This window comes from Hydra vulgaris, chromosome 01 (assembly GCF_038396675.1).
Source record: "Hydra vulgaris chromosome 01, alternate assembly HydraT2T_AEP".
Lineage (NCBI taxonomy): Eukaryota > Metazoa > Cnidaria > Hydrozoa > Anthoathecata > Hydridae > Hydra > Hydra vulgaris.
In genome coordinates, this window is record NC_088920.1 from 4,571,016 (window position 1) to 4,598,350 (window position 27,335).

The 27,335-nt window shown below is 27.5% G+C and overlaps 1 protein-coding gene across 2 annotated transcripts; it reads right to left on the reverse strand.

Annotated features, from left to right (window-relative positions):
- Positions 1–62: 62 nt before the first annotated feature.
- Positions 63–8,978, reverse strand: LOC136075042 (uncharacterized). 2 transcript variants are annotated; one of them, XM_065787265.1, is made up of 5 exons: positions 8,807–8,978; positions 5,261–5,314; positions 1,715–2,111; positions 936–1,179; positions 63–853 (listed from the first exon to the last, which is right to left on the reverse strand). In XM_065787265.1, exons 1-3 carry the CDS (start codon positions 8,829–8,831, stop codon positions 1,798–1,800), a joined length of 393 nt encoding a protein of 130 aa, XP_065643337.1. In that variant the 5' UTR covers positions 8,832–8,978; the 3' UTR covers positions 63–853; positions 936–1,179; positions 1,715–1,797. The 2 variants fall into 2 exon arrangements, with proteins under 2 accessions (XP_065643337.1, XP_065643336.1); XM_065787264.1 differs by having other exon boundaries at positions 63–1,179.
- Positions 8,979–27,335: the final 18,357 nt, after the last annotated feature.

A 27,335-nucleotide genomic window follows, 5' to 3' on the forward strand; every position in this document is an offset into this window, starting at 1 on the left:
TAGGCTTTTGGTTTTTAAAAATAAAGTATTTTTTTCGAGGTTGTTAACAATTCATAACATTATAAAAATAAGAAACACGTAAATGCACGCGTTTGTAAATTTTAGTTTCTGCAAATTTATAATTAAATGTGATTAAATAACATGAATAATTGATTTAATAAAACATCTTGAATTATATGGATAGTTATGTCGGTCTTTCAATAAAACAATAAATAATAAATATGATTTGAATTAGACAGAAAGAGCCCAGTTGTATTGGTAACCTACAATCGCCTCGAGCTGCAGCTGCTTTGTCACAGCTTAGTTATCAAGGTTAATTAATCAGCTGACGGTTCAAGAAGAACAACAAAATGATTTATTTACTTTAGATTTGCGAACCTATGAGAGGACTAAAATTAATATTTTTTCACAAAAACCACAGGTTTGACTATGGCATGCCATGGCCCCTATCAGCAATAATCATTTGTTAGTATATGAAAGGTTTGATAATAATGGAAATGCTTTAAAGGATATTTGGGTTTTTAATTGTAAAAACAAAACTTGAAATGAAAAAGAGAATGATTTTTCTTCATTTGGAGTAGCGCTTGCTCTTGAATGTGTCATACAGCATGCAATACAGATCAACCTAATAAAGTAATAGTTGCTGGTAATTGTTGCAACTCGATCTTGAGTTACAAAACTTGTTTACTTAAATTTCTTTAATAAAATCCATGTCGTTGTGAAGTTGAAGATCTAATTCTTCGCAAAGATTATTTCACGAAAATAAATTTTTTCAAAATATTTTTTTGTTATTAAATAACATGAGATCCATATCCACAACACTTCTTTCGGTTTCCATTCTTCGATTATTGGACTATAAAAGATGACAAAGTGAACATTTGTTAAGCATTATATTAATAGTTTTTTTTTTCATCATTTAAAATATTTTCATTAACATTTTTTTCCAGATTTGCAGAGTAATGATTTACGAAATAACTTTTCCAGGTAGTTTCATAAGCAGCTTTTTCATCGTGAGTCGGAATCCAAATCCACTACAAACAATTCTAATAAAACCATTATTTATTACCAATTGGTTTTATTTCATTAGTAAATGATGATTGACTTTCATAAAATTATTTAACGAATAAATCACGATAACCTTTACTCAAAATCACAATAATCTTTACTTTTTTATACGATCTAAAGTAAAATTAAATTTAAATAAAAAAACAAATAATTAAAATAATAATCAAAATTATAATTAATATTCTACATAATCATTCATATAATTTTTTTTATTTTAATGATTCAATAAAAATAATTTTTTAATTTTTTGTTTTTATTACATAGATTATATTTTATTTAAAAATATTATAAATTAATATTAAATTTAAATGATATATAAAACAATAAATTTGTGAAACTTTTGTAATAAAATAATTCTTTAAAAAAAGTGATAAAAAAATATTTTTTTAATTTTGTTAATTTAAACATTTTATCACATTTCTAAAACAAAATAATTTAAATGTAAACTTTAAATTAAACATATTTAAAATAACATAACAAAAATTATTAATTTATATTATTGTATGCCCTCCAAACACTATTTTACCACCTTTAGAAGTACCAAATTCTGTGCAATCTTTTGAGTAAAATGATGTTGCTTTCTTTAAACAAAAGGTTGAATTTTTATCTGACAATCAAGTTTTTCTATTAACTAAAAATATGTTTATACCTGAAAAAATTATATTTTTCCAAAAGATTCTGGTCGTCAGTTTAGATTTCTTTGGTTGAAAAAGTTTTCTTGGCTGATTTATTCTAAAAGTACTGATGGGGCTTATTGTTACCTCCAAATTTTGTTTCAATTTTATTCACAATATCTAAACGGCCAAAATCCATCAACTCTTTTTTTAATTGCTCCCATGAAAGATTTCCATTTTTTGGCTTCCACTTTTTCAAAACATTATCAGCTTTCTCATAACAATTTTTGTTATCAAATCCAATGTTATCAAGATCTGAATCACTTAGACCTAGGTGTCTTCCCCATCGCAACCAATCACTTCCAATATTATAGCTTACTTCACCACAACATTTTGAAATAAATTCATCAGAAGCCAAATCATTTCTAGACACTAAATATAAGAAATTTTAATTTTGAATGCATTAAAAAAAAAAAAAAATAGGCAAATAAATTTAAAAAAACAAAAAACAAAAAAAAAATTGGTGTTTATGGGTATATAAAAAGGATTTTAAAAGGAATTTAAAAAATTGATCAACAGATTAATTTATTAGATAATTAAGTCATAATTGGTAATAACTATTATGCATTAAAAATGTTAAGATTCAAAACTTTGAAAACAATATCTATAGCAATATAAAAATTAACAAACTTAAGTAAACACATTTAAAAAATAAAAATAGTCAAAGAGCCGGAACTTTCCTTTCCAAGAAACAAAATGGCATTAAAAATTGAAAGAAGAAGTCATTTGTTATTATCTTATTCAACATTTTGTTTTGGAAAGTTTAATTAACTTTCAACTTATTTTCTAATGTTATGAACACAACTTGTCTCGTCACTAAGGGATCTCTTTAACACACACACACACACACACACACACACACACACACACACACACACACACACACACAAAATAAAATGATACAAACATATTTAGATATTCAGATAGCCTTAAATTTAAAAAAAATTTTTTGTTATTCTCTAAGAAAATCATAATAATATGCATATCGCTATAAGTATTGGCTTCTAAATGTAAAAACAAATAAAAGTAAAAATCATGCGCAAAAATGTTTACACCCTGCTTTGTTAATAGAAGGATGAAAGAGTTTTACTTTTAAATTAAACAAGTTTTTAAATCTTTAAAAAATTTTATCAATAAACTTTTATAAAAAATCAATCAAACAACTTATCATTTCCTTCTTCCCAAACTCATGAGCAAGCGTGATTTTAAATTCTCATTACAAGCTGAATGAAAGTTGCTATTCGCACCTTGAAGTTTTAAATATTCCATTTTGTGTTTTACGTTAAGAAAGTGATCCTACACAAGCCCTGAACATATATTTTTTCATTATATTATTTGAGTTAACACAATATGGAAATACTGGTATTGTGTTGGCTCATTACTGGTACTAAAAAAGCCTGGTTATACCAGTAATCCGGTATCGGATTACTGGTATAACCAGTAATCTACCAGTATTAGATGAACTATTACATACAGTCGCGATCAAAAGTTTGGAACATTTTAAAAATTTGCAGGAAATTTGAAATATTTGTTTAAAAATATTTATTTACATTGAAAATTTTGAGTATTATTATTATATACATGCAAAATGTTATGTTTTAAACCTCTAAATTTGTTTTAGTCATAGCTTGTTGTTATTTTAGCAAAAAATAATATAATAATTATGGGAAAAACTAATGAATTAACAACACAAAAACGTGCTCAGATTGTTATTCTACGTAAACAAGGATTGACCATGACTTCTATTGCTGCACGTTTAAACGTAACACATAGCTGCATTATAAAAACATTAAAGCGATATCAAGAAACTGGTAATTTTAAAAGTAAAGCTAGAACTGGACGACCTAAGGTGACTACTCAAAGGGCAGATAATTGCATTCATCGTTATACAAAAGCACATCCGTTTGCCAGTGCATCTGAAATTTTATCTGAGATATTCCCAACTGGTGTTGCAATAAGTGTTGTGACACTTAGAAGACGTTTGTGCAAACAATTTAACTTAAATAGCCATGTTCCGGCAAAAAACCTTGCCTTTCTCAAAAAAGTATTAGAGACCGAATCGCCTTCTGTCAAAAATACAAGCACTGGTCAGCGGAAGATGTAATTTTTAGTTATGAATCACTAATCGAACAGTTTGGTTGTCGATCTACAAGCGTTAGACGCCCGCCTAGCCAACGATACAACTCCCAGTATTTGCTTTCTACAGTAAAACATTGCCCTAAAATCATGATATAGGTTGCCATTACAGTAAATCAAAGTGGTGGTTTATGGTTTATGCCTTCTAACACCACAATAAACTGCAATATTTACTTGAAATACTTAAAGAAAAACTTAAAATATTCACGAACATCACAAATGCCCACAAGTTTCAGCGTGACGGAGCACCCTGTCACAGCTTGTGAGCAGTTGGTTGCGTGAGAATGGGATTGAGATTATTTGCCCCTGGCCTGGTAACACACCCGACCTCAATCCCATTGAATACTGCTAAAGTCATCTTAAAAACGAAGTTCAGAAACTAAGACCCTTATCTTTGGATGATTTGCAAGAAAAAATTAGGCAGGTATGGACTCAACTTATGACTTCTGAATATTTAAGAAAGCTAATTCACTCTATGCCTACCTGCTTAGCTAATTGTTTAAACGCTAAAGGACATCATACCAAGTATTAATATCAAATATTCAATTCATTAACTAATGTTTCATAGATATTATTTTTGACAATTGAAATAGTTACTAATATATTTTGATAAAATAAATGAAGAACTTAATGAAAACTGTGTTTTTTTATGCAATGCTCCAAACTTTTGATCGCGACTGTACATACATACATACATACATACATACATACATACATACATACATACATACATAAATACATACATACATACATACATACATACATACATACATACATACATACATACATACATACATACATACATACATACATACATACATACATACATACATACATACATACATACATACATACATACATACATACATACATACATACATACATACATACATACATACATCATTTAAACATAAAATCATTAAAAGTAAAACTTTAGATTCTTTTTATATAACAACACTAATACCAACTTTGAAATGGATGCACTTTATAAAAGATATGGACATTCGGTGCCAAACTATCTCAAAGATAAATATAACATATGGACATTCAGTGCCAAACTATTCAAAAAAAAATATAACATTGGGAGTGTTGTACATTAAACAATAAGAGTTTATAACACTATAAGGTTTCACAATCAAAAGGTTTCTTGGTTTTATTTATGATAAATATCTACTTAAACTGCAGAGCTCAAAGAGTAAAAAGAAATGCAACTAGCCATGTCCACCCCTTCTCCTGAATAGAACTGTTTTAATAATAATGACTGATTTTCAGGATTTATAATGTTTAACGTTTTCAGATGTTGTTATAACGTTTGCCGATTTATAATTTTAAGTTTCAAAATAAAATTATTAAACAAATAAAAAAATCAACTAAAAAAAGCATACCTTTTTTTTCAACTGAGCTGCTAAATAGACCATTTCCCATTTTATCGTAGAAACCTTAAAATAATCAATACAACAAAATTATAAATAGATAAGAAATATACTTCTACCAAGAAAATATATAAAGTTAATATATACAGGCCAATAGTAAGATGAAAAAGGCCTATAGTAAGGTAGATAGTAGTTACTTAATTACTAATTAGATAGTAGTCTTAATTACTTTTAAAATTGCTGTTTTAGTTACTTTTAGAATATGTTGTTTTACTTTTTTACCTTTAGTATATGTTGTTAAACTACTCTATGTACATAATGATCTGTTGAATAAGTATTATATATAGTCATATATCAAAAACTTTGTTTTTATGGTTAACTTTTCGTTGAGATTTTATTTACCAGTATTAAATGCTTATGAGGGATTCCAGAATCATGCAAAAAAGTGCTTTTGTACACACTAAACTTCTCGTATCATTTTATCTCATATATTATCTAAGTTGAAAATAAAATATACAAAAAAAATTGGTCTTAAATCATTTTTACAAAATAACTTTTTTTTATAAAGTGCTTTCGTACACAAATTTATGTCTATACCAAGTTGAAAGTTAAATATAGACAAAAAAATAGATCTAAAAACAGTGAAAATAAAATAACTTACAGCATGTTTCCTTAATTAATTTATATTAACATAAAATATAAAATATAGCAAGTTAAATTTTAAATATTCATAAGTTCATTATGAGAAAAGTCATAAACTTTAATAATCTTACTAGCATTTTAGTTAGACACCTTGCTCAAACCATGGTTGTAATCTAGATCCCCTGCTCTAATCATGTTTGTAAATTTAACAAATTCGTCGAAATTTAACAAATTTCTAATGTAATAAATATTTTGATACTGTCATTGTACTGATGATTTGATAACTAAAATAACAAAAATGCTCTAATCTGCATTAAATGGAATAGGTGAAGTGAGATTTATTTGATTAACTTGTAATAGAGCCATACTTGACCATAATCATTCATCATTTGTTTTTAGATTAGTCGTGCCAAACTTAAGTTTTAAAACTTTTTTAACCTTTCTTCTCTAACTGCTCCAAATTAGTTTTATTAGCTAAAGATACAACTATTTTATCTTAATATATTGTTGCATAATTATAAAAATATATATTCCAGTTATAATATAAAACCATATCAAAAACATTTTAATAAGTTAGCCATTATACAACAGGTAGCAACAGTCTTGAATGTCATGACTTTTTATCTGAATTAAAGTTCACCAACCACTGAGAGCACAATGCTGTAACAGAAGTGAGATCTTTTTCAAACTTAAAGTTTTCAAATTTTATTAATACCTTCTTGTCAATTTTACTGATAAAATTAGTTTTATTTGCTGATGATAAAACTATATAATCTAGTCTTGATATAAAACCATAACTTTTTGATTAGCTAGCCGTAATACAACAAATAGCAACAGCTTATCATGAAGTTTACTTTTCTTTTCTGAATTTTATCTTTAAGTTTACTTTTTTTTGTCTCTGTTCTTTTATTCCTATTTCAAATTCCATCCTTTAAAAAGCTCTTATTTATCTTTATATAGAATACTGTTATAATTTTTAAGTTAGGTTTTATGTTAGATCATCTAAATAGATTTAATTATATTAATAAATTAGATCATCTTTCTTTTTTAAGAACATATTTAAAAAATAGTATATAAACATATTTAAAAAGTAGGTGAACTTGCTAGCATATAGTTTGATAAAGGACAAAATCTCCTTTTTGCGAAAATTGTAAATGAAATAAGTTACTTCATAGTTTAAAAACCAGAGTCACTTGATCAATACTTATTATACCAAAAATACCTAAATTTTTAAAATTTGATAGGCATAATAAAAAGTAAATTATAAAATCACTTATATTACAAATTACAAATTTTATAAAAACAAAAAGAAGTAAAAGCATTCTTTAAAGTTTTATTTTAACTTTTTTTTCAAATCAAAATTTTTATGTTTTAAATGTGCTAACTCTAAACTTTTATTTCTTATTTGTTATTATTAATTTAATTTAATTAATTAAATTTTTTTTTAAATAAATATTTTGTATGCAATATAAATACTATTTTTAAACACTATTTTAAACACTATTTTTACATTTTGATTTTACAAGACAACTTTATTTTTAAAAAGTTTTCTTAAAAACTTCTTAAGAGAAAAGTTTTTAAGAAGTTTCAAAGAAGTTTTCTTAAAAACTTCTTTATTTAATGAAGTTTTCGCTCACACCCAACAAACAAAAATAATAGAATTAAAAAATTCTAGCTGTAGTAATTTTTTAAATCACGCTTTTCTAGTATTCTATCTGTCAACACTATAATTTACTAACATACAAAGATTGATTATACAATTATGTTTAATGGATATCTTTCAAAATATTTACGTTACAAAATTATAATCTACTAAACAGAAAAAACTAAACAATGGAAACTATTACTCATAAACAACTTATTAAATAAAAAATACAATAACAAAAACTATTTTTAAATTAAAAAATTGGTTAACTATAGCAACCACTTGATTGTGACTTATAATATTTATTTTAAAGAGTAAAAAACTTTAAAATAAGGTAAATAAAATGATTTTTTTTAAATACATCTTAAACTTAATAAATAAAATGTTACACAAACAAACAAAAGACCTTATTTAATAAGGTGAAAATAATTAATACAAACTAAGGGCTGTTACTAAGTTATCAAGATTAGATAAGCAAAAAACAAAGAAAGATAAATTTCTTTTCTAAAGCTGTTTGAGTTATTTTAAATCTGCTTGAGTCAAATCTTGGAACTGTGTCAAGCAAATACATATCTAAAAAATGACAAGCACACATACTTTCTTATCATATTACTTTGTATTATGATAAGATAATATGTGTTATCAAATTACTTTGTAATATGATATAAATATGAATAAATGATTGTTATTTTTTATCTGTGTTGTATGTATACTTTATAACAAAAATAATAGTTTAAAAAAAGAAAAAATGAGAGTTACTATATTATATAAATGATATGTATGTATTCATACTCAATATGATTACATTTACTGAGTATAAATAAATATGAATGTATTTTCATACATTCATATTTGTTTTTTTATATTACATTAATCATTTTCTTTTTTTTTTTGTCATACCTAGTATTAAAAAAAAAGAGATAGGAAGTGGACTTGGTGATAAAACCAAACTTGTCTTGACCGTATATTTTTTAATAATAAAAAGTTTAACTTTTTTTTTCAAAAAGTTAGACTTTTTATTAAGTTTATTAAACTTTTATTTCCAATGCAACTACATGAATGCAATATGAATTACAGTATGAATATATTACAGTATGAACACATACTGCTTAATTACAGTATGAATACACAGTTTCAACCCCTCATGTGCTATATATCTTTTTTATTTTTTTGAAAAGTGAGTTACGATAAACTGTTTCAACAATTTTATCAAATTTTAAAAAATACAATCACACGATAAAGATTAAAATAAAAACATATATAAATAGTACCTAAAACACTTGGAAGATTAAACATTAAATATAACTATTGCACTTTTTGTAACAATTACTCCATTCCATTTTGAATACGATGGTAGTTATTTTTAACACATTACATGACATAAAAGAACATTACTAACCACTGTACTCAGTTGTAAGAACAAGAACTTAAGACGTTCTAAACGCCATAAAACTTATTGCCAAAATGTCACATGGCATTAACAAATGTTTACTTTTTATTTTGCAATGTTGACATTTTGAATGCGAGCGCACATTTAAACGTACTTAAAATAAATGGCGTCAATATAATTCTTCGAGGACGCACGGACTTACAACTGACCAATTTTTTCTGAGGCTTTTATTAACTCGTCGCACAACGGGTACAAAAAAAATTTCGTAAAAATGAAAAAATGATTCCCACTATCTTTTAGGCACTATCCAGTTAAGAAAATGTTAAAGTTTCAAAAAATATGGATCGTCCAAAAAAAAAGTTATCACGTTTTTTCACGTTGAAATTTTACCATATAAGATGGCTTAGAAAGGCCAAAAAAGTTTTTCTGGATTATTTTATTCTTATTTCTTTATGAAAATATATTTTCTTTCACTATTATTAGCTATGTTTAGAAACTTAATTTAAAAATTAAACTTTAACAATAAGGTTTTTTTTAAAAAATACTGGTCTCATTCTGTTTCTCTCATCTGTCCACAAGTAGGAACTGCAATTTATCTTCATGTATTATTTATAATAAACAAAATTTAGTTTTAAAACATGTAAAATGCTTATGCGAAATATCTTTAGAAAATATTAGTTAACAGACTGAGACTTATCGTTAACAGACTGAGACTTATCACCTTTATGAATATCAACACCAAGGACATAAAAATAAAGCTGTCTAGAATAGTAGGCTTCTCCGATTGATGATTTTGGTAGTACAAGGTTCTCCATCATGTCGAAACAGATAGTGATCTCATTGGGATGAATATCATTGAGAAGACTATAAAATTTTCTGGCTTTCCTTCGATGAAGAATGAAAAGAGCAGTTTTTAATTTTTTTTGGTTATCAGTAATATTTTGGTTTTTCATAGCCAACTTATATGTTTGACATGTAGAGCATGTATCTGTTGCTGGGTATCCAAAAGCCAAATTGAAATGATTCATAAATACCCCATAATAATAATGGTAGCCTACAGTAGCTACAGTATAAGCATTGTTTTTATCTAAAAAAAGTTCGTACATCCGCTTTACATTTAAATCAGAGGGCAAATATTTACGTCCTGGAGCACCTTTTCTTCCTTAATGACTTGCTCTGCAATTAAAAGACTCAATATGGTTTTTAATAACTTCTTTCTTTTCAGAAAAAGCTATTTTCTTCCTGTCTCCTCCTCTATTTTCAGGTCTGGTTGTTCCATGTTTATACCAGTGTCTTGCAATTCTTAAAACTCTATCAGGTTTTATGGCTGGAATAAATTAATAAAATATTAACTTTTACTCATTAATTTTTTTTAACAAAATATACATTCTATTTCTGAATTAAAAGTAAAGTAATTTTATACTTACACAATACTGAACAAAATAAAGCTTGGCAAACTCGTACTTTAATTCCCTCGCAGCATAAAAAAGTACTCAATACTCATATTTCTTAACTTTATTCGATTATTATATTTCACTCTGACTCTTTTAACACTGATTATATTAAGCATTGACAGTATAGTAGCATCTTGTGATTGCAATACTATAGAATTCTGTATGATGTTTTAGCAAATTATCCTTTGTTATATCTCGAGCCTGAAATAAGTCAATCAATAAATAATTATTTTGCCATAAACACAAATTATACCAAGTAATCTTACATTGTGCATAATAAAACTTTAAACTTATAACTAAATTATAATTTCAACCTACGAAGATCATTAAATTAAAAAAACTCACTTTGCAGTAACATGAAACATGATTACATGATATAGTAGGAATTTTTGCTCCGCTTGAATGTCTAAATAACTTATTTTTCTCTCTTGCAGAGCCTTTTTTTTTTTTTTTTTCGTGATTTTAACGTTGACACAACACTTTCATCTAAACCATCCAAATCAGCCATCTTTATTATTATTATTTAAATATGACTATTGCGCTTGCGTGGAGTTAACTTTATATAAGCACGGATTGGTCAAAAAAATATACAGCACATTGAAAATAAACTAAAAAAATTATACAGCGTTTTGAAAATAAATAATTTTTGGAGCCTAAATTAAAAAAAAAAAATTAAACCTAATTAATTAGTTACAAACATGACTTAAAAGTATCTAACTTTCTCTTCAAAATTATCCAATTAACGCAGTTTTTTTGAAATTGGCGCTTACCGCGTTTTGAAAATAAGCTCTTTATATATATATATATATATATATATATATATATATATATATATATATATATATATATATATATATATATATATATATATATATATTATATATATATATATATATATATATATATATATATATATATATATATATATATATATATATATATATAATTGTTTATATATATATAAGTAATTCCCACTGACATACACTTGTCTAACTTACTTAATGAAGTGCACCACCGAAGGTAAACCATTGGAATTGGCACTCCACCTGTAAGCAGTTATGTTATCTAAGGATAGCCCTCCATTCTGGATTCTTTTCTTTACTCGATAGGCAGTTCATTTAAAAGTAAATGTAATTTTGCCTAAGGTCAGCCCTTCATTTCTGGATTCATTCCTTTAGTTGAAAGGCAGTTTATGTAAAAGTAAATGTAAGTTTGTTTGCACTTACCGTAAACAAGGAATTTTCGTCCCAATTATTAATAAATATAACATGTGGTGTTCCCCAAAGATCCATACTTTCGCCATTCTTTTTTTTACTATACGTAAATTTATTTCAGTCACATGAAGACATAAAAATACTTTTAAATAATATGACTGATGACTAAAAAAAGAATTCATATTGGTTTGGATAATAGAATTGGTTTGGAAAAAGGAATACCGATAAAACAAATTAAACACATTTTATACAACCTCTGAAAAAAAGAAAAACTCAAAGTATCTTGCCTGACAATGCATCACGAAAAGTAGAAAAAGTCCCTGGAAAAGCAATAATCACGTCATTAAAACTTATCTTTGAGACAACAAAATAGTAATTATTCTATAAATATTGAAAAATTGATTGATTATAGTCTGATTTATAGACGACGGTTTTACTTGAATCCTGACAAGCTCTCAATGATATCAAATGAAATGCAATTGTTGCAGACAAACCAAAAGAAATTTCAAAGTTGTATTTTATGCCTCAAAATATAAGATACTAGTCCAACAATTATCTGTATGCAGAGAGAGTGCACAACCAACATACCGTTTGATTGTATTAAAGACGCTCTTTTGAGTTGCTAGTTAGATGTAAGCAGTAGAATTTACGTTTGATAGTGCATCATTAATGACGTGCAAAAAATCATATCCCGTTGCCAAGAGTTGACACTCAAGTTGGTATCAAAAAATTCTCAGTGCTTGAAAAATTTAATTTCAGGTCATTGCTGGGATAAATCTAAAACACGTTGTCTTGTTTTCTCAGATAATAAAGGACATCAAAACAGGTTATACAAGCATCACGAGTTTTTGCAAAAAAAAAAGGTAGGCAAACAGATAGTTACCTAAAAATATTGTAATAATAAATAAATATCCAAACATAAATAACTAAATGACACTTTTAATAAAATTTCTGCAAGACAAATGATTTGGAGACCAATAGTCTTCGGGGAGACAAGCTGGATAATGCCAATATTTTTTTGTATATTACTAATATGCAAAAAAATATTGGCACTATCCAGCTTGTCTCTCCGAAATCTAATATTATTAGAAACAAATTCAAAGGGCTAATAGTATAGTGTAGAAGAATTATAAAATACGATGCTAGGGAGTTTGAAATAGTAAATTGCTTATATAAAATGTTGTAAAAATTAAATTATTTGGTTTCAAATTTGTTTTTTTTTTTGTCAATCAAAAGAAAGTGCACTGCACATTTGTTGTTGCACAGACTGTTTGTAGTTGATTTTACAATCAACATGTAGATACATTAAGGGTTTTGGTATGGTCAGATACTCTTTTAATTAAAAGAAAGTCTCCTCTAGATTTAAAGTCTTCTCTAATTAAAAAAAACCCTCCCTCGTAACATATCGTCACAAAATTGCCTCCCCTCCCCTCCCTGCCAAAAGCATGACGTAATTTATGGACGACCCCCTACCAATCAAACTACGTTGCGAAAAATAAAAAAAAATGTAATTTGGAACGATTGTCGCTCAATTTCTTTTTTTCTCTCCTCATCAGGGCCGACGACATGTGTTTCGAAGTGGGAGGACAATTGTCAATTTTCAAAAATAGTCTTCTATATCTAGAATTATCTTAAAAAAAAAGGTACATTAGAAAAAAAGTGTAGGAAACGAGCTCCCCGAACCACGGTGTTGATGGCTTTTATAAAGAAAAAAAAGTTGTGCCCGAAGTCAGAAAAAAAAAACACAACACTGATTTGTTCTAAAATCAAATTTAGGAGAGATGGTCAAACCGCGTCCATACTTACTATCTTTAACACACCCTCCCCCCCCAATGTTAGCATTCGTACGCTGTTGGGAAACCCCATTAACTGTGTACCATAACTGGTACACAGTTACATAATTACGTAACTGTGTATGTAATTTACGAATAGCCCCTTATAATGTAATTTTAGTCGATTGGTGTCCAATATCTCTAGCAACGCCTTTGTAAAGGCTAAATTTTAACTTGAATGTATTTGTAAATAAATGTACTTGGTAATTTTGTTTGTGCATTTTATAACAAATTAGGACCGTTGCTCTATACAATTCCGGCATCCTTTTAAAATTTTTTAGATCTGATAATCGAGTAAAATACTGAAGTTCAATTAAAACTTGAAAAAAAAAAAAATCGGTTCAACACAAACTGAATATTTTGACTGACGCATAGGAATTAACGACTAATATATAATGTACACAAATTGAATGAAACAAAATGATAAGCAAAATACTGTTGTCGCTTTTTCACTCGGTTTATAAATACCCGGAAAAAATTAAAACATAATATTTGGATAATACTATATTTATAAATTTAGCATCACCCAAATATTATGGATAGGATGTTTAAATTTTAGCAAATTTTAAAGTGAATACAAAGTTGTATAGAAATAAATAAACAAAAAACACGACTTAAATACTATTCACACCACGTAAAGCCATAAAATCACTATGGTAGTTTGATAAGTTAAATAGAACAAATTTCCATAGCTGGTTTTTCTGAAATAAAATAATTTAATGTGCATTAAATAAATCCAGATATACAAATAGTGTTTCCAAAAACCACTGATAACGATAATTATAATTTTTTTTGACCCTGCAAATTACAACAGCAACAACAAAAAGCAATAAATTTATCAGAAATACAGATGTTTTACATAAGCATGTTATAAATTAGAGAAAATATATATACAGACTGTATTCTTGATGGTTTACTCTAAAATAGCCGGCTAAATCGGGAAGAGCGACCAAATATTGGTACTAAAAACCGAGGGATAAAAGGTCTCAGTGGGAAAAAACTCGAGGGATAAAGGTCTTAGCTTTAAGGTGAAATTTAATGCAACATTTTTTGCTTAAAATATACATTTTATATATTTAAAAGTTTTATTATTTAGAACTACTTTTTTAATATATGTTAATAATATATTTAATAATGTATATTAGCAAGTATAGTAATATATATATTATATATATATATATATATATATATATATATATATATATTTATATGTATATATATATATATATATATATATATATATATATATATATATATATATATATATATATATATATATATATATATATATATATATATATATAAATTATGTAAGTGTATTCTACAAATAGAGTTCTCAATGTTCTTAAAGAACGGAGCAACAATAATTTAGTAAGAACACTTTTCTAATTTTCTTTGACAGCTTGTTTCTCCAGCTTGATGGATATATATATATATATATATATATATATATATATATATATATATATATATATATATATATATATATATATATATATATATATATTTCTCTGTGTGTTTGTGTGTGTGTGTGTTGGAATGAGTTTACACAATTCTCTTTGTTATCACTTTTTACAAGGTATTTTAAAATTGTGTATTTGTAAAAATTTTCTAATTCTCTATATATAAATATATAGGGGAGAGTGTACCTTGGAGCCACGTCAATTGTGCTGCCATCTTGAGTGATGAATTCAAACTGAAATTTGTTGTTTCAATAAAAATAAAAGTATGTTTCCGGTACCAAAAAGTTTTTTCAGAGCGCATTCTTTTTTTTCTACAACTGTAAGTATAAACTTTGCTTTAAAACTGATTATCAAAAATTTTTAAACATGTTTTTAGCTGCATTTATGCATGCTTAAAACTACTTAAGTCCTAACCTATAAACATATGGTAGCAGTTTTGTAAAAACTGTGGTAGCGGTGTACCTTGGAGGTAGCTAATGTTGTGTACCCTGGTGGTAAAATCAAGGTACAAATTTGCATGTTTTTGTAAATACTATTATAAGTAATATTTGTTATGAAAGTATTTTTTTAATGTAATTTATTATTATAGTTAATTATGATATTTTTTTGTTTATTAAGTATTTCTTTAGTATAATATGATAGAATTTCTTTAGTATAATATTATTAAAGATTATAGAAAAGTGTTTTATATTTATTAAAAAATGATCAATAACAAGTTTAAATGCGTTTTGAAATAGTTGCTGTCCTTTAGCAATATGTTATGTTTACTATGAATTATTTTTTGAATCATTTTTTGAGGCATTTTCTCTGCAGATTTCTGATTGGCATTCCTTCTGCAAAGGAGTGCAATGTTTTCTTTCATTTTATAACTTGCAGCAGCAGGCTATAAGATAGTTGATGTATGTACTGAAGCCCCCCAGCAGGCTGTTTCAGTGTAATGTCAAAGTGAAGATCTAAACACACATTTATAGTTATATATGTAAACATATGTTTATATATATATATATATATATATATATATATATATATATATATATATATATATATATATATATATATAGTATTTTTTTTAATTTATGCATTAAATTTGGTTATTTACCATCCACGTTTTGGGAGGCCACGATTATTCCATAAGTAAAATCTAAAATGGCTAATTTAACAGATGTGAACAACTATAGAGCCATAGCTGTGTCCTCTGCTATGTCAAAAATTTTTGAGAGTCTTTTATTGCAGAAAATCAATTTGTACAACATTAATAAAAATGATGATTACCAATTTGGCTTTAAACAAAATCACTCAACAACATCATGCTCAAACTATTTTAAAAAGACTGTGCAGTATTACACATCTAGAGGAAGCCATGTATTTGCTTGCTTCATAGACTTTAATAAAGCATTTGACAGTGTCAATTACTGGCTGTTGATCAAAAAATTATTAGATACTGGTCTGCCCAAAAAACTTGTTAGTTTGCTTGCATTTTGGTACAGTAATCAACAAATGTCTGTTCGATGGCAGAGGACAAAATCTAACAGTTTTGGAATTGGGAATGGGGTTCGTCAAGGAAGTATAATGTCACCACTTCTATTTAACTTTTACATACAAGATTTGATTTCATCAATATCAAACCTTCGTATTGGATGTAATATAGGTGGTATATTCATGAATGTGTTGGCCTATGCTGATGATATGGTTCTAAATGCGCCTTCTTGGTTTTCTCTTTAAAAACTAATTAACTTTACAATTTACTTTCCTTAATTAACATGTCCTTTAATACCAAGAAAACTGTATGTATGGTGTTTAATCTAACACAAAAATCAAAAGTTATATCAAACTCCTTCCCAGAATTATGTGTGTCAGGATGTGAAATTGCTTTTGTTGAATCTTTTAAATACCTTGGTCATATAATTAAAAATGACCTTACCGATGATCTTGATATAATCAAAGAGGTGAAGGGCCTTTACACACGTACAAATATCTTAATTAGACGCTTTCATTTATGCTCTACCAGAGTGAAGGTTAAACTGTTTAAAGCATATTGCATTTGTTTATATGGTGTTCCTTTGTGGCAAAATTATAATGATAAAACAATGGCACGCCTTCAGTATTGCTACAACAAATGTGCTAAAATGTTTTTCGGATACAACAAATATGATAGTATATCTTACATGCTTTTAGAGTTCAGATTACCATCTTTTCATACAATTATCTTAAACTATAGACATGCTTTTCGTAAAGAGTTGATGGCTATATACAGAGTTGATATATACAGTGGTGGCCAAAAGTATGGAAACTTTTTTAAAATTACATTTTTTTTTATTTGTATTAAATAAAACCAAAGTTTTTTAACCCGAGTGTACTTGCAATAGTCTACTTTATATATACTACAAGGTTGAACTCGTTTTTTCTAAGACATTTTATTACATACTAATATTTCTTAATTTCGATTGGACAAAAGTATGGAAACTTGTTCAAACTTGTCACAAACTTGTCACTAAACAAATCTTATCATTTAGAATTAAAACGTGTTAGAATTGACATATTTGTTAGTTCATTATAGTTTACTTTTATATAAATCAGTATGGCACCGCGAAAATATTATTCTAGTGATATTAAAAATAAAATAGTTGAGTGTTTTAAAAACGGTAATAAACCAATTGATATTTCTTGAAATTTTCAATTTCCAAAAGGTACAGTTTCAAAAATTATTAAAAAATTCAAAGAAAGGGGAACTGTGTAAGTGAAAATGAAACCTGGAAGACCAAGAAAAACAACAAAAAGATTGGATAAAGTTATAAAAAATACTTCTATAAAAGATCCTAGAAAGTCATCAGAGGATATAAAAAAAGAAATCTTGGAACAGCATGGAGTTTTATTATCTGACCGGACAGTTCGTAGAAGGTTAAATGATGCGGGCTTATTTGGAAGAGTGGCTGTCAAAAAACCGTTAATTTCTAAGAAAAATATGATGGGTAGATTATTGTTTGCAAGGGAACATTTAAATGGTCATAAGTTTCCATACTTATGACCAGGCCTAATTTAAAAATTTAATTTTTTTTTGTATATGTTAATAAAAAAAAAAGTTTTATTTTATTAAAAAGTTGTATTACGACTTCAATAAACATATGCATAATATGTAGTAAGTGTTGCATTTTTTATAAATAAATAAAAAGCATTTTTGAAAAGTTTCCATACTTTTGGCCAGCACTGTATATATATATATATATATATATATATATATATATATATATATATATATATATATATATATATATATATATATATATATATATATATATATTAGAGGTATGACTAAAAACTTTTTTTGGCAATTTTTGGTTTCCTATGCCACTATGAGTGGAGAAATTACATTTTAAAACTGGAAATATTATTTGAAAGTGTTTAATCTTAAAAAAGTTCACCCCCTAAGCTGAAAACTGTTTTCTCCCATCTACATTATGAGTCATAAAAAAACATGCCACTGAACTTTCGACTATAACTTTGTCAAATTTGGTCTGATGCTTAACAAAATTTCAGGTTTTGTAAGGAATTGAATTGCAGAAAAACATTCGTCTGATGGCAACCCAATTCTAAAAACTGACTGTACACAAACACTCCAAACTTCAACAACAGAAAAATTGTCTGATTTCTTATATAGAAGTTAAAATTAGTTTGAAAATTCTAGGTTGAGACAATAAAAAAGAATTTAAAAAATTATATTTTATATTAGTCAAGTATTGTTCTTGTTCTCTACTTGAAGAAGACACCGTTTTTAAAATCGGTTCACAATGAGCAAAGTTATTGCAATAAGTTCAGTGGCATGTTTTTTTATGACTCATAGTGTATCTATTGTTAGATACAGTACAGTTTAAGGTATCACAGCTTCAGTTTATTGCTGGTGTGATTTTGCTAAATGTATGCATTCTTATTACATAATCTTTCATATTATATATTATATTTGTTTTCATCACCTGACTTTTGATATTTTATAAACTTCTTTTGATAACCTAAACTCATAAGATTTGTTTATTTGTAGATAATTAAATTTACACTCGAATTATAATTCGACAAGACTATAGTCAAGATGTCTAAAAATAGTCTTCCTTCAGATTTGAATAAGAAACTATAGTGAGGTTTGAAACAGCCAAGAATTCAAGAAAGTATGCAAAGATTGCTGACAGTCTTGATCAAATGAACAAAATGCTAACAGAACAGCATATCCTTGACAGATTTAAGTGTTTGGCTGCAAATGTTAAAAGTAGACAGGAGAGAGTTGTGAGAGTGGTCAAAGAAGTAAAAATCTTATGGAAAAAACTGAATCTTCCAATTCAAAAAGGCAAATCTACAGTGGAAAGAAAAATTGAGAATGTATTAAACAAGTATGAAAAAGACAGCAGAAAACCAGGAACGCAAGACTTTACCAACTTGTTCAACGTAACTGATGAAAATGGAGAATGGTTGTGTTAGGAAGATAAAGCCTTCTATAATCTTCAAATTTCAACAACTGGTAGAGCTGGCTACTGCACAACAATTGAAGATACACAAGGAGTTCATCCTAAAAAACTAAAATTGATTAAGCAAAAAGTCAGTCAAGATACTAAGGATGATTTAAGCAGTAAAGATGAAGAACATTTTAGCACTGAAGAAGAAAAACAAGATTCTGACAGTGGTTCTCAAGATTCAGAGGCTCCAACAATATGTAAAAGACAAAAAACTGATTATGCAATAAATTTGGTGACAAAAGCAAAACTGAGTTCAAGAAAGGCATACACAGTCTGCAAAACTCTTGCAAAAGTCAAAGTGGTGTTTACCAAGCTACAATGAAAGCAGGAGAAAAATTAAAAGAACATTTTATTGAAACTTTAAGAAACGAAAACTGGAGCTTGCACTTTGATGGGAAGCACATAAAGAATACAGAGTACCAGGTTGTAGTTCTAAAAAATGAAAATAGAGAAGTTAAACTAGCAGTTCTTGCACTGATCAATGGAAAAGGTGAAACAATATTCAATGGATTAAAAACTGTGCTTGATGAATATAAGCTATGGCCTGCAATTAAGTTAATAATTTCTGATACAACCTCTGCAAATACAGGAAAATCTGTTGGGGCAGTCACACTACTACAGAAGCATTTAGTTAAGCTTGGATTAGACAAACCTCTTTATATTGGATGCCAGCATCATGTTCTTGATACATTACTAAAACATGTGATGAATGATTATTTTGAAGCAGCAACAACTTCGCCTAATCTCAATTATTGGTTCATTAGCAGAATGACAGAAGAGTACCAGCAACTGAAAGCATCTTTTGACAATTCTGGAGATACTCTGAAGGAAGAAGAAGAAATTGTTTGGAGAGATGGTATGGCTTTCCTTCATTACTTGATCACTTGTTACAGACAGTATAAGAAAACAGGATGCTTCCCTAAAGTAAATTTCAGAACTTTGCCAAATATAAGCAGGGCTTGTGATGAAGAAAATCGTCAAGCGTGTTATATCGCGCTCGTAAAATCAGATTATGTTTTTATCGAGCGTGATTATGCCGCTCGAGATAACGTCGGCGAGCGCGATCATGAAAACTGCTGAAGGCGATGCTCATAAAAAGCTTTTTATTTTTTATATCTTTTTTTATTTGTTACATAAATCTTATGTCATAAAATCTTTGAATTAGTATCACACTCATGAAACTTCTTCAACAAAGTAGATTTTTATACTTCCAAACTTCTTGTATATTGTCAGATCGCGATTTTATTTTTAACTATTTATGTTATAAAAAAGTAATATCAAACAAAAATGCAACTTCTTATTGATTTAGTATTGAAGTATAATTTAGTGACTTAGTTTTGCTTCGTTTTTTTGATATATGTATTTTAAAATGTTACGCTGTAAACTTAATTTACGGCCAATGGTTTTTATATTTCTTGATAATTTTTGTTCAATTTAATTATTTAATTTTTTTCTTAAATTCTTTTTTTAAATTACATTTTTTTATCTTAAAAAAATAATACAAGAATAATTTGAAATAATAAATAAGAATAATAACTTTCCATTTAATAAATATTTTTCGAATGTCCTTGATTGCGAACATTCTAAACAACAGAATCGTTTTAAATTTGAATTAAAATACATAACAGTTAATAAAAAACCTATACTCTGAATAAAAACTAATTTTAAAAATTACTCTATACTATGAACAAAAACTAATTTTAAAAATACTCTATTATTAATATTTATTTTTATTATAAACGATGTGTGGAATATTACAAACAATAAATCTTACTTGATTTTTCACAAGATTAAAAATACTCTGCAGTTTCAATTTTCTTATAACGGTTTTCTAATTTTCTATTCTTATTTTATTTGCGCATTTTTGTATTCTCATTGTGTTTCCACGTGCACATTCCGTTATTGAAATTAGTGACTATTAACGACTTTAAACTGCTCTTTTATTACGTTAGTGCAAAAGAGAAAGACGTCGTGCTTTTTATATTTTATATCAGAGCTTTGATAACAGAATATCTTTAATAAAAAATCTTTTTTAAATATTTTATATAAATAAAAAAATACTGCCGTACAATCGGACGAGTGTTATTTTATACCCTCGTTATAAGCTGAGCAAGCGTTGTTTATCGCGCCTAGAATGTTTGAAAATAGCGTTTACGGGCGCGTTTTACGAGCGGAGCGCGATCGCGCTCGCTTCATCACAAGCCCTGTATAAGCAATGCAAGACGGAATAGCCGAGCGATCTATGCTTTGCTAGCTTATACTTTACTTCCAGAATTTCGACAGTCAGCCGAAGGTCAGTCATCATGTGACTTTATTAGTGGCACGTGGAGTGACATCTGGTTTTCTGGTCAGGTTTATAATCAGGATAACTACAATAATTTGGCAGCCGTTTGCAAAGATCACTCAAAGGCAATAAAGACTTTAAGGACTTTTTGGTCGGTTGAGTCGACTCAAATCCCAACTCAAAGGTCAAACATTTGTGCTGAACGTGCAATTAAAGTTCTGCAGGATTTACTTCCATTGTGCAAAAGCATTAAAAAAATTAACATTAAATTTCTTTTAACAAATGAACACTAAAACCTGTATGTTTGTATTTTTGATTAAAAAAAGCCATTTTGTACAATGTATAATTGTATATATTTTTATAAATTTGAATAAGGGGGGGGGGGTGACATTTTTTTAATGTTGACACTTGCCATTGGATTTTTCTTGATCTTTGCATTAAAACTCCACAAAAAATAACATGGGGATAGGGTCTTTAAAAAGTGTCATATCCCTAATATATATATATATATATAAATATATATATATATATATATATATATATAAATATATATATATATATATATATATATAATATATATATATAAATACATATAATTTAAAATATATATATATATATATATATATAAATACATATAATTTAAAATATATATATATATATATATATATATATATATATATATATATATATATATATATATATATATCAAAATTGATCCCCAAGTTTTTGTTTTAACATTATCCCTGTCATCTAAATTTAGGACAGTTTGCTCAATACCTATCTTGTGTCAAACTCTTGCTCTATTTATCTCCAGGAATTTTCTAATTATTCTTATCTAGTATTCTGGAATGACTACCGAGGTCTTAGGATTCAGCCAACCAAAAGTAAAGTGTGATGTTTTAGTATGTTCTGTGGCTCAAGAACTCGACCTTTGTCAACCCTATTCTTAAAAATATTTCTTACAAGATATTTATATATTTATTTATTTTTTAAACATCTTTGCTTCCAACAAGGCTGCAAGCAACCACTAATTAAAGTTAGAAGTTACTGAAAGAGAAAAGATGAAGATTGTAGAGCAAGATAACGATTGACGGACGACTTAAAAGATTGCAAATTATATGAATCAGGAAAGCAAGATGAAGGAATCCAATTCCAAGGAACTGATATTCGAGGAAAAAAACTAGACGAAAAAGCATTTTAGGAGCACTTAGGAACAGTAACAGAAAAAGGATGACACTTAATTGAATGACGAGTAACACGAGAATGAATTTTAGTAAATGGCACAAAAGACGCTAACTCTTTAGAGCAGTGCCCATTATAGAATTTGTAGAAAAGAGAAAAAGAAGCAACATTACGACGATGTGATAATGGTTGGAGGTTGGCTGCAAGAGCAGGTCCAACTATGTTTACAATGCGTTTTTGCACCTTGTCTAAAAGAGAAAAGGCATCATTAGAAGATCTGCACCAGATATAGCAACAGTATTCAATACAAGGCCGGATTTGAGATTTATAGAGATAGAGAATAGAATCCGAAGTAAGAAAGTTACGAGCTTGATAAAGAGATGCAACCTTAGCAGATGCTAATTTTGCAACTGATTTGATATATGGTTTCCAAGATAGATTGGAAGTAAGAGTTAATCCTAGAAGATGAAAAGTAAGTGACTCATCGAGTACATCACCGTTCATAAATATAGGAAGATCTAAATTATTGCGATAACGATTGGCTGAAAAAAATTGATTTTATTCAAATTAAAGTTCAACAGCCACTGTGAGCCCCATGCTGTAGCAGAAGTGAGATCCTTTTCAAGCTCAAATGCCCCTTCCAAGCAACTAGAGGGTGTTGGTTTCTTGTCACGACAAGAATAAATGGTAGTATCATCAGCAAACAATGCCACCTTAGATGTGAGAATATCTGGAAGATCAATAATGTAAATTAAAAAGAGTATAGGGCCAAGGATAGAACCTTGAGGAACACCTGAAGTTACAGAATAAGAAGAAGAGTGTTGTCCATCGAAGACAACTTTTATGCTACGATTGGAAAGTAAGGATTCAATGATCTTGAAGATGTTGCTGGATACACCATAAGAAGAAAGCTTATGGAGAAGACCAGCATGCCAAACTTTATCAAAAGCTTTTGAAATGTCAAGAGCGATGGCCTTAACCTCTCTAACTACATCTAATGCATCTAATGCAAATTCCTCATAGATACGGTTTTTGAAATTGGAATAACAAAAGTAATCTAATTAAAATAACCAGAAAATATAGTCTGCGTTTTAAAAAGTTCTACATCTAAACAATAAGATAAAAGGTTTATTAAACTACTTTGGATACCTATTATTAGCCTTAAACTCCATAGAGAATTTATGAAGCAAAACATCAGAGTTATATTTACTTTAACTCCCAATATCATATGAAGAGCTTATTTTCAAAACGCGGTAAGCGCCAATTTCAAAAAAACTGCGTTAATTGGATAATTTTGAAGAGAAAGTTAGATACTTTTAAGTCATGTTTGTAACTAATTAATTAGGTTTAATTTTTTTTTTTATTTAGGCTCCAAAAACTATTTATTATATATATATATATTTATATATATATATATATATATATATATATATATATAATATATATATATATATATATATATATATATGAAGAGCTTATTTTCAAAACGCGGTAAGCGCCAATTTCAAAAAAACTGCGTTAATTGGATAATTTTGAAGAGAAAGTTAGATACTTTTAAGTCATGTTTGTAACTAATTAATTAGGTTTAATTTTTTTTTTTTAATTTAGGCTCCAAAAATTATTTATTATATATATATATATATATATATATATATATATATATATATATATATATATATATATATATATATATATATATATATATATATATATATATATGAAGAGCTTATTTTCAAAACGCGGTAAGCGCCAATTTCAAAAAAACTGCGTTAATTGGATAATTTTGAAGAGAAAGTTAGATACTTTTAAGTCATGTTTGTAACTAATTAATTAGGTTTAATTTTTTTTTTTTAATTTAGGCTCCAAAAATTATTTATTTTCAAAACGCTGTATAATTTTTTTAGTTTATTTTCAATGTGCTGTATATTTTTTTGACCAATCCGTGCTTATATAAAGTTAACTCCACGCAAGCGCAATAGTCATATTTAAATAATAATAATAAAAATGGCTGATTTGGATGGTTTAGATGAAAGTGTTGTGTCAACGTTAAAATCACGAAAAAAAAAAAAAAAAATGCTCTGCAAGAGAGAAAAATAAGTTATTTAGACATTCAAGCGGAGCAAAAATTCCTACTATATCATGTAATCATGTTTCAGGTTACTGCAAAGTGAGTTTTTTTAATTTAATGATCTTCGTAGGTTGAAATTATAATTTAGTTATAAGTTTAAAGTTTTATTATGCACAATGGAAGATTACTTGGTATAATTTGTGTTTATGGCAAAATAATTATTTATTGATTGACTTATTTCAGGCTCGAGATATAACAAAGGATAATTTGCTAAAACATCATACAGAATTCTATAGTATTGCAATCACAAGATGCTACTATACTGTCAATGCTTAATATAATCAGTGTTAAAAGAGTCAGAGTGAAATATAATAATCGAATAAAGTTAAGAAATATGAGTATTGAGTACTTTTTTATGCTGCGAGGGAATTAAAGTACGAGTTTGCCAAGCTTTATTTTGTTCAGTATTGTGTAAGTATAAAATTACTTTACTTTTAATTCAGAAATAGAATGTATATTTTGTTAAAAAAAATTAATGAGTAAAAGTTAATATTTTATTAATTTATTCCAGCCATAAAACCTGATAGAGTTTTAAGAATTGCAAGACACTGGTATAAACATGGAACAACCAGACCTTAAAATAGAGGAGGAGACAGGAAGAAAATAGCTTTTTCTGAAAAGAAAGAAGTTATTAAAAACCATATTGAGTCTTTTAATTGCAGAGCAAGTCATTAAGGAAGAAAAGGTGCTCCAGGACGTAAATATTTGCCCTCTGATTTAAATGTAAAGCGGATGTACGAACTTTTTTTAGATAAAAACAATGCTTATACTGTAGCTACTGTAGGCTACCATTATTATTATGGGGTATTTATGAATCATTTCAATTTGGCTTTTGGATACCCAGCAACAGATACATGCTCTACATGTCAAACATATAAGTTGGCTATGAAAAACCAAAATATTACTGATAACCAAAAAAAATTAAAAACTGCTCTTTTCATTCTTCATCGAAGGAAAGCCAGAAAATTTTATAGTCTTCTCAATGATATTCATCCCAATGAGATCACTATCTGTTTCGACATGATGGAGAACCTTGTACTACCAAAATCATCAATCGGAGAAGCCTACTATTCTAGACAGCTTTATTTTTATGTCCTTGTTGTTGTTATTCATAAAGGTGATAAGTCTCAGTCTGTTAACGATATATATTTTTTTACTTGGATGGAGTGTGAAAATAGGAAAGATTCGAATATGATCTGTTCAGCTATAGAACATCTACTTAAAAATGTTTTAAAAGATAAATGTTTCAACGCCTCGTCACTTTGATTGTTTTCTGATGCATGCTATGGCCAGAACAAAAATATAAATATGACATGTATGCTTCTAGCTCTAAGAAAACAATATTTTAATAACATACTTTTACATTACACATACTTTTCCAGAACGAGGTCACTCATATCTGCCAGCTGATCGCGTGTTTGGTCGAGTTCAGCTAGATATTAAAAAAAGAGACCAAATTTTTGAGTCTAATGAATACATAAACATACTTAGCCGGCATGGAAAAGTCATGGTTTACGGGCAGAATTGGTCAGAACATGACTTGAAATCAGAAGTCAAAAAGTATGTCATGAGCAAAAAAACATTTAAAATCAGTGAAGCAAAAAAACTTCTTATAAATTCAGACAAGCTCGAAGTAGTTGCATTTAGTTACCATTCTGAGCCAAAATCACGCAGTATCCTTAAAAAACGGAAGAAATGGGAGACATTTAGACCGCAACGTTTGGAATTAAATAACTGTGTTAAACTTGCTAAGAAAGACGATGTTTTTCGTCTTCTCGGTCTTGTAGGAGCAGAAGGCAGAATACTTAGTATGTATAAAACACTACTCTGTAATGCCACTGAAGATAATGCTAGCCTTAGTGAAGAAGATAGTTCATATTTCGATTTAAATGTTTTTTAGCTGTGAATTTTGTAAACATGTTTAAGTTAAGATACAAATATTTAAAAAAATTTCCAGCATAACATGATTTATTTTGTTGTTTTTTTTATTAACGTTATTGAATACAAGATAAAATACTCATTAACACCTTATATATTTTTATAGTTGCACTTGTGAGTTGTTTAAAAAAAGTTGCTGATTTATATTAAAGGAGAACAAAATTTTAAAGTAGATCTTAGAATGCATAATAAAATAATATTATGTTTCATTAATAGATATATTTTATTAATGAAATGGATATAAAGCGTTTTGTTAATAAATAATACTTGGATATACAGCGTTTTGAAACAAAACAAAAATAACCACTGAAAATATACATCGATTTCATACCGCTCGATTTCAGTAGACATTATAGTCTTATTAATAAAGTACATGTTTAACTAAATCAATAATAACTTATTCCAAAATACTTAAT